At 41.7% G+C, this 9972-nt stretch overlaps 1 protein-coding gene across 1 annotated transcript in view; it reads right to left on the reverse strand.

Moving 5' to 3' along the window:
• Positions 1-311: 311 nt before the first annotated feature.
• nfia (nuclear factor I/A) overlaps positions 312-9972 on the reverse strand; it is a 40128-nt gene continuing 30467 nt past the window's right edge. The window contains exon 9 of the mRNA XM_031574941.2: positions 312-5133. Within this exon, the coding sequence (XP_031430801.1) occupies positions 5119-5133 (15 nt within the window). The 3' untranslated portion in view covers positions 312-5118. The remainder of the gene's footprint in view (positions 5134-9972) is intronic.

Raw genomic sequence — 9972 nt, forward strand, 5'->3', positions numbered from 1 at the left:
CTGGCATACTGCTTCAGTTCAAATGTTTTCAGTAAAAGATATCTGGACAAGGCCAATTTGACGGTAATAATCTTTACCTGACTGACAAGGCTGACAAACCTTCCAACCAAAGATGAAAACTCAGCTGGGCTGTAATCTGGGTGATTGTGTACCGACTCAGTCTATGTGTGTTTTAAACAAGCATCAGGGAGCTCAGCGGTGTGAGTATTGAAAGATGGAGAGAGAGGATGCTTTGATTGGCCCTTCAGCTCACAGAGAGTGGTTAGTGGAGGTGGGGAGAAGGCGAAAGAATGTGAAAAAGAAAAAAATAATCATGTTGCATATCAAGCTGTTTATTTTTTTCCTGCATGGAATGGTGAACACAAAGAAAGAGGCCTAGATGCACTTATAATAGGGGCATCCTTTGGCTGTCTATGTTATTGTCTTCTGCCTAAACTCATTTTTAAATGCAAAAAACACTCTTTTTCCTTAGCAACATCCTCAGAGTTACCTGCTGCGGATTTAGCTTTATCAACACTGATGCAACAAATAACCTTCAAAACATACAGCATACTTGTCACATCCATTTACAATAGGGTTTTCACCTCATGTCCCTATACTTTTCAAGTACAGGGATATTCCATACCACTGAAAAAAGAGAAAATTCTTTAAATACATACAAAAAAGGAAAGCAAAACAAAAAAAGAAGAACAGGAAAGTTTTCAACTTAAATCCAGTTCCCCAAGAACAAACAAAGAAAACAAAAAAAACAATTCTATTAATGTGGCCTTAATACAAACAATCAGAAAATTCACAACACTATTTTTTTCCTCATTTAATCAATGTTACAAAAATCTTGCATTATAAAATAGGGCAGCTTTTAAAATCAGTGTAATTAATAAAACTATACAACACACAAACAACACATCTCCCACGGTCAGGTCAGGTGCCTTGCCCTGTTGGCCTCCCTGTTCTTCTCGACTCAGGTACACACTTCTTTGTTTGTCTGTCGTCTCTTTCCATGCTCTCCGCTATTCCTATTTCCCAAACTAAAATAACACACACAAACACAAGAACAAAAATGGACTGCCCAAACTATTGCTTTTATATTCCTTTTCTTTTGTCTTTCTTTAAAAAGGGTGCAATTTTGTCATATCTTACACACACACACAGCCAAATCTTACTGATTAGATGATAGGCTGCTTTTGCGACACAAAAATGTCCGTGCAATTATTTTTCCCTTCGCACTTTTAGGCCATTAAGGCCGTTTATTTTTCACAATTGTCATTTAGTTTTTATTTAGTGCAGATAATTAAGAAAGTAATGCCCAACTCATGTCTAAAGGGTAGGCAAGAATAACAAAACAAAACTGTCACACTAGAAAAAAAGCACAACCCACGCATGTGTAACTGTTAAACCATCACATCAGACATCTGGGGAAAACTTCCCCATATTCAAAATGATTTTTTTGTAAATGATATACGTTGTAGACAGGAAACAGGTAAACAATTAATATAGCCTGGAAGTTTGTTAAAAATGTACATAAATGTGGGCGATCACTTCCTCCTGGACGTTATTAGTTTGCTTTGAAAGTGTGTTATTTTTGTGATGAAGAGGAAGTCTCCTTGTTTAAGGCTCACATGTGACTAAAAGGTAATTGAAAAAAAAAATCATTGATGGTCAGCTTTACCATTAGGTATAAAGGAAAGTGGATATCCATAAAGGCTGAATGGACACGGCCACGTCAGGCTCTGCCATGATGGGACTGAGGGTGGGATGGTGTATCAGACAAGCTGACAGCTGCCTCGGCAGCCAGTCAAGTGCAACACTAACTTTGGTTAAAAAGGTAATAATAATAATAATAATAATAATAATAATAATAATAATGACAAAGCCAGAATGCAACATAATAAATGACTAGTGAAGAGTGCAAGCAAGTATTGCATATTTTTTTGTTTTTCTCATAATTCATTTCTGGGAACAAAAAAACAAACAAAAACAAAGCAAAAGTCACAAAAAATAGACAATCCAAACACAAATTCTAACGCAAACGTAGTTTTCTATGTAGAAATTGCACCAATATTCACTAATAACACTGGCACACTAGTGTTTACAGACAAAAAGGGGATGCTGAGGGGAATATTATAATGACTTCTCCTAAAGAAAGGGGCGGGGTCTACTGTGATCAACTCGTCCAGGTGCAGGGCCACACAGGCATATGTTAGGTGGTGCGATGAGCACAGAAGAAGCACAGGGACACTGCTTTTCAGCCAAACGGGCAGTAGGCTTTGTGCCAGTATGTTTCAAGATCATAGTCTGCTCCAGTGATGGGAATCTGACCGAAGCTTGTCAAGGTCAGTCGCCTGTCTGCAGTTGAGGAAGACCTGCATGTTCTAAGACTGGGAGGCCTGCGACAGGATGAGAGGTACTGAGCTTTCAAACTGGCAGCAGCATCACCTTCACCACCATCATTAGACATAGCCATGCTTGGAAGGGTGGAAAGGAATCGAAAGGAAAATATGAAATTCTCCACACAGGAACTTGTGCAACAACTCAAGACCAGACCATTGCTCAAGGCACATTTATGAGGAACAAGAGAATTCGTGCAATTTGAGAACAGAAAATGAAATACATCTTTTAAACAAACAAAATTTGAACAAATGAGGAAGGAAAAATTCCAGAAAGGATGAGAACCCAAACGAGTCAGAGACATACCTCAATCTGACTGGTGGTGACGGACAGCAGGGGGCAAATGAATAGTCTGTTGGGCAAGTGCCTTATGTCAGGATTACAATATTGTGTCTTCGCTCACACTAACACTACGTTACGTATGTAAAAATTTGCCACTAACACTAGAACATGCAGATTTTTTTCATGTTTTTTGTTTTTTGTTTTACTAAATTGAGATTGACAATGAATGTGTCGGTCATATGCATGTATATATGTGTAGTATAGGAAAAAATAAAACAAAATCAAGAAATCAAACAAGGAGAAAAAAAGTTCACTGCATATGAAGCAATGGAATAGCTTCGCTTATCTGGTTGCATCCTAGTCTGATGTGGTATTCATGTTTTGTTACATCTACTTTTTTTTTAAAGGTTATGGGGAAAGTCTTTAGGCTACCTATCTGTTATTTAGCCCTGGCCTGAACCTAAGCCTGAACATGACTGACAGAAGCAATTCTTTTATTTTAGCGGGTGATAATGATTGTTTATGATGACTTCTAAGACGTCTAACTGAATAAAAAAGGGGGAAAATTCCTGATGATGCTCAATATTTGCCCACATCCTTGATTTTGCCTGATGTGAAATTCAACAGAAAACTTTTCTTGTAAAAATTATGTGCTTTGTTAAAATAAGTTAATTGCTAAGCGTTTTTGTTTTCTAATGAGCTAACACGGCCATCTACGTACTTTGTACTATGTACGTACTTTGTAGCGGCTCCGAATGCTTTTAAAAAATTGATTGTTTAAATGACAAAATCTCTTAAAGGGATTTTCTCTGTTCTACTAACAAATTTACACAATGAACAAACAAACAATTAAAACAGCAACAATGTAAAAGTACAACTCCCCTTTTCCCACAAGGCTAATTTGTTCTACACTTCTTTCTTTTTGTACCCCAATATTTTAGAGTCCTGGAGGTGTAAATGGACTAGGAAGGAAAAAATAGAAAAAGTATATATATATTTTTATATATATATACTTTTTAAACAATCTTCTGCAGATATTTAAAACTCCAACAGCTATCTGAAAAATTGCACTTTCCTCACTTCAGTAATCCACTGTTTGCCTTAATACCACGCCTCCAGCTCCAGGTGAAGCTTCATCCGGTTCTCCACCCTCGGCTTTGCTGATCATACAGACCTTTAGTAGGATATATGTTGAAATAACTGAAATAACTTTTATACAAAAACAAATATGAAATATGAACATACCTCCATGACAGGATGTTTTTTTTTTCCTTCTTAACAAAAACCCTCCTGTCAAAATACACTGTGTAGCCTCTCAAGCTTGTGTAATTTCACCTGATTTGACCGATATCAAAAACATCAACCTAAATTGTCCTCTCATCCCCTGCCCAACATCCCAGGGAAAAGTGGGAAGTCCTTGTCTCTGGTCTACTGGGATGTTTGTAATTGCTGCGATATGTCCATGAAAAGGCTGTGAAGAAAGGATGCTCTCCCTCCTCCATGCACAGCTTAGCGATGGCCAGTGGTCAGGAATATGGTGAGAGTAGGGCTGTGTTGAGCGCTCTGTCAGTCCTTAGGGGTGAGTGAGTGGGGGCAGGCTGGCCTAGAGAGGTCGGAGAAACGTTTCACCAAACCTCTGCACTCTAACCAGTGCACAAGCCCAGCAGAGCAAGAGAAACAGACAGTTCAGTATGATGGGGTGTGATGGGAAACAGACAGAGAGAGAGAGAGAAACAGGGGCTCCAAGCTGTACCGGTCTCAAGTAAGCACACACACACACACACACACACACACACACACACACACACAGACACACACACACACACACAACATGCGTGCGCGCACACACACACACACACACACACACACACCGAGAGAACAAACAGCACAAGCGGGACGAGTCCTGCCAGGTGACCTGACCTGTGTGTCAAATCAGCTAGTCACCAGCTGAGGAAATTATTGATTATGTCACATCATGTTGTCCCTCTCCAAGCCATAGAGGAGGACAAAATGAAAAAAAAAAAAAAAAAAAAAAAAAACCACTTAGCTAATAAACGTGCACTTTTCAAAAAAAAATATTGTTGCTCTCCCATGGAGATGTCGCACCTCCTGTTGAGTTGGCCTGCTTCTATATATAAATATAATATATAAACCATACATATGCAGTAATATATATGGGCTATATAGATCTATATAGCGCATGTATGCAAGCAAAAGTAGATTCCTGGTGTTTGAGGGGCAGGGTACTGGTGGATGTGTTCTGCTGTAGCCATGCGTCTGTCAGATGCGAGGGGTGGGGCGTGGGGCGTGGGGCGTGGGGCGTGGGGGGTGGGGGCCTTCTCTCTGTCAGACAGGTGTACAGGTAGACAGGTGAACACGGTTTGCAGGTCGCACTCATTAGGAGGTCAAGGGGGTTCCTCTGGAGGGGTTGGTGAGAGTCCAGAACCTTTAGCCCAGGTACCACTGAGAGAGACAGAAAGAGAACCGAGGATTAGAAGATTTCAACACAGTTTGGCTGGAATATATTAGGTGAGGCCTTCAAACAAAGAGAATCCATTTCCAAATACCAATCCCATTTGGAGTGCAACTACTGTGTTTAAGTATAGTGTTGTCCACTTCATTCAGGAAAAAGGCAGTAAAGTAACTCCATCACTAACATTAATAAATACATTTTTTGTTGGTGATTGTGTATGCAGTCTTTTAGGTGTTTGTTTATACTTTTACTAGGTGTGTATGTGTGTATGTGTGTAGTCTTTGAACACGTTGTATGTGTGTATGTGTGTAGTCTTTGAACACTGTAGGTGTGTATGTGTGTAGTCTTTGAACACACTGTAGGTGTGTATGTGTGTAGTCTTTGAACACGTTGTATGTGTGTATGTGTGTAGTCTTTGAACACTTTGTAGGTGTGTATGTGTGTAGTCTTTGAACACTTTGTAGGTGTGTATGTGTGTAGTCTTTGAACACTTTGTAGGTGTGTATGTGTGTAGTCTTTGAACACTTTGTATGTGTGTATGTGTGTAGTCTTTGAACATGTTGTAGGTGTGTATGTGTCTAGTCTTTGAACCCTTCTCTGCTGCATTGGCAGCGAGAGAGAGAGAGAGAGAGAGAGAGAGAGAGAGAGAGAGAGAGAGTGTCCATCTCCTTTCTCCTGGCCTCCTATCAGGACTCTTCCACATGCTCTATGTCCATCTCTTCCTAGATTTCTGCTTTCCTCCCTCTCCCCTTCTCTCCGCCACATTCTACCTCTCCTCTCCTCTCCTCTCCTCTCCTCTCCTCTCCTCTCCTCTCCCTCCTCATTGCTATGTGATTGAGCATAGGGTGTGTGCTGGGTGAGGTTAGCCTGCTGCTGCTCTGTAATCCTTCAGTGGAATGGCTTTATTGATTGCCCCCCGCTCCATTGTTCACATTTCCAGCCAGTGAGCCCAAACTGCCTCCCCAGCCTCCCCCCATTCTCCCCTCCTCCTTCTCTCCCTCCCCCCATTCTCCCCTCCTCCTCCTCCCTCCATTCTCAACTTCCCCTCCCACCCAAGTTCAAGTTCATCCTGGTGTTACATCATGTCTCGTTGCCAGGGACAACCAGACAGCTGTATACGTGACTATCATTAGCAAGGGCCCTCCTATGCCTTGTATTCTCTCTCTCTCTCTCTCTCTCTCTCTCTTTCTCTGTCTTTCTCTCTCTCTCTTTCCCTCACTGTCTCTCTCATCCATACTATTCCTTCTCCCTCTTTCACTGCATCCCCCTCTACCACCCTCCCTCTGTGTTCCTCAGTGGTTTTGCATAGATCTGCACCACACACACCACACCACACACACACCACACACACCACACCACACACACCACACCACACCACACACACCACACCACACCACACACACCACACCACACCACACCACACCACACCACACCACACACACCACACCACACCACACCACACCACACACACCACACCACACCACACCACACCACACACACCACACCACACACACCACACCACACACACCACACTGGTCTACAGATTCTTACTGATACATGAGCAAAGTCTCATGATTCTATCTATCTTCATCCACCTCGAAACACACACACACACAGATACACTGTTACATGAACATAGAAGGCATCCGCCAATCCATTTCAATTCCTTATTAATCTGCAAAACTTTTTGGGCAAATGAAATGAATGAATCTTGCATCCGAGAGGGACTTAAAACAAGACAACAGTAAACCTGGCTTCCCTCTGTTCTTGACAAAATGGCACATCTTAACATTAAAAGCATTAATTAAAGGATGGTGTCGATTGAAAGAATCACGTACAAATTCATTGCAAATTGTTAATCAATAAGCCATAAGCCAAGATAAAAGGGCAGAGTGATAAAAGAGAAAGAGAGAGATAGAGGGAGTAGTTGTTCTCACACAGGACTTAGCCCTGCTGCTTGTTTAAATTCTATCACTTGCCACAAGCAGCGCAGGGAAAGTGGAAGGTTAGTTTTTAATCAATAGAAGTTGCTGACTCTGGACTTTCAGCTCCGGCGCAGTGCAGCTTCCTTGTGTCTTTGTCTGTCGGCTCTCAGGCACTCTCAAACCTTTACTCTCTCTCTCTCTCTCTCTCTCTCTCTCTCTCTCTCTCTCTGTCCTTCCCTCCCTCCCTCCCATCCTCTACTCCTTGTCCTGAGAAGACTTTTCTACAAGACGGGACTTTTTCAAGTGAGATGGGGGGACATATATATACAAACAAACAGTTTGTCCTGTTTTTAAATTATTTATTTTTAATTTTAGTAGACAAATAACTTACGGACACAAACATCAGTAGATGATACCATTTCCTGGGTCATCTCTATTCTAATGAGGGACGTTCTTACAGGATGTTCTTCTTGTGACATGGCAACAATATTTTAAATAAATAAATACAAATAAAAGACTTACTAGGTTAAAGTGAGATAAATTGCCAGGTACTTTAATACTAGTGGGTATACTCAAGGACAATAACAACTTACAGTATCTACCCACTCTGAACTTTGGAACCCTTCGGAATAAATATTGGAATATTCCAAGCAGTCACATTGGTGGGCCACACAAATAAAAACACATGCTAGGGAACCGAAACAGCTCACTGGAGCGAAGACTAACAAGCGAGGGATCAAGGCTGGCTGGGTGTCCTGATTTATTAGAGTTCTGGATAAGGAGCATCCATTACTTCACCATACTAGAATACCTTAAGGGCTGTTATTCCACGTACACTATAGTTCCTACATAACCATGTCATCTCCTGAAGAGATTATTACAATGAGCCAACATTCATTTTACGATGGTGCTTTCTTTTTTATGATTTGTGCCGTACCATTAAGCAGTAACATGATTTACTGTTGTTATTTTTAAGATTCTTAAAAGTCTTATCGTGATCGTAGGGGTTTCTAGATGTACAGAAACAACCAATAAATTCATATTTTTCTTTTACATCATTGTAGATCTTTCCATCACTTTTCCATAACACAACACTGAGTACTGTTGTCTGTCTCAAGAGCCTGAGGGTCATATACGCTAAGACAACACACACACACACACACACACACACACACACACACACAGAGAGACTCATAGACACACACACACACACACAGAGGATCTTTTTTAGTATAATGTGGCGAGTCAACAACTAAATCCCCTCCCAAACCCCAACCCCCTAATGTCTACAAGAGTGGCACCTTGTTACCTGGTGTTACATTTGCATTATGGGAAGCCTTCAATCCACACACACACACACACACACACACACACACACACACACACACACACACACACACACACATTGTCTTGGAGTGGAGACTCCTCAAGGTGACACTGTTTTAATAAAGAGGTGGGGGCCAAGGACGTGGACATACAGGCACAAGTGTAAAGACACACACACACACACACACACACACACGTACTGCTATACCTACACAATGCAATCTCTGTCAAGGTGTAGTGTTGGAGAGTGGGGGTGGGTGGGGTGTGAGAGAGACAGACAAAATTGCCTTGGACAGATAGAATTCTACAATGCATTTGAGAATCAGAGACAGAGCTTGATAGAATGAGAGAGAGCTGGAGAGAGAAAGGATAGTGATCGCCTGTTCTTTTAAACTTTGCTGTCAATGGAACAAGTAATCTCATCATGGGCAGAAGTGCTGACTCAAGCTCCGGCTAAAGTGCCTGCGGATGAGTGTCATCTCGGAGGAATTCAGCCTCATGTAATGCAAACCAGGTTGCCCCTCGGAGCTTGTACCCCCCCCAAACAGCCCCCTGCCACAATCTCTAGCCTATACTGGACAGGTCAGACATTTTGGGCAGAATTGATTCAGATTTCACAGCAGCTGGGAGACAAAACAGAGACTAAAAGCAGAGTAGGGAATAAAGCTCTCACTATGTGCGTACACAGGTGTCATGAGAAGGGAGGAGATGCATAGACACCATCATCAGTGCTAACGGTGATAGCATAGCCACCATCATCAGTGCTAACGGTGATAGCATAGCCACCATCATCAGTGCTAACGGTGATAGCATAGACACCATCATCAGTGCTAACGGTGATAGCATAGCCACCATCATCAGTGCTAACGGTGATAGCATAGCCACCATCATCAGTGCTAACGGTGATAGCATAGACACCATCATCAGTGCTAACGGTGATCGCAGTAGAGCCCATTATATTACTCGTAAGGAATAAGCACTTCAAATAACAAAATGGTGTTGTTATGGTGCTGTAAGTGTTATTAGAGAACTTGTGACATGGTTGTACAATGTCTATGTAGTTGTAATACTAGTGTTAGTGCTGGTCATTTGTTGGTAATTATCAGTATTTTCTGCAGGTGGTTAACAGAAACACCAGTAGCAGCTAAATTCACGTCGGTGAGTGGCTCTCAGCGATAGGTTTCCCTTTGTATTGTGTAACCCTCTGTGCTGTCGTCTTCAAAACGCCCAAGAGTCTGATTCTCCTGGATCTCTCACTGCGCTTACAGTTTGAAATTAATCTCCCGTGATTAATTTTTCACAGCAGGCCGGCTGAAGTGCTGCCACCTGCTGGTTGATGGTGGAAGCACATAAAAAGGCTGTGGAAAACAGACCCAGCTTTGCTACTCCCAGCCATCTGCTACGGACTCCTCCACTCCGTTCTTGATGTATGATCTATAACCAGCGTCAGGCATGTCAACTACTGTAAAAAAAGCATAGTTTTCACATCTCATTTCTACTCTCACCTGTGTGTTCATTAATCAGCCAATCCTTTTAATGACCATCACAGTCATTTAAACCTACAGTTTGGCATCTACA

The sequence above is a fragment of the Clupea harengus genome, chromosome 10 (genome assembly GCF_900700415.2).
Source record: "Clupea harengus chromosome 10, Ch_v2.0.2, whole genome shotgun sequence".
In the NCBI taxonomy this organism is placed as follows: domain Eukaryota; kingdom Metazoa; phylum Chordata; class Actinopteri; order Clupeiformes; family Clupeidae; genus Clupea; species Clupea harengus.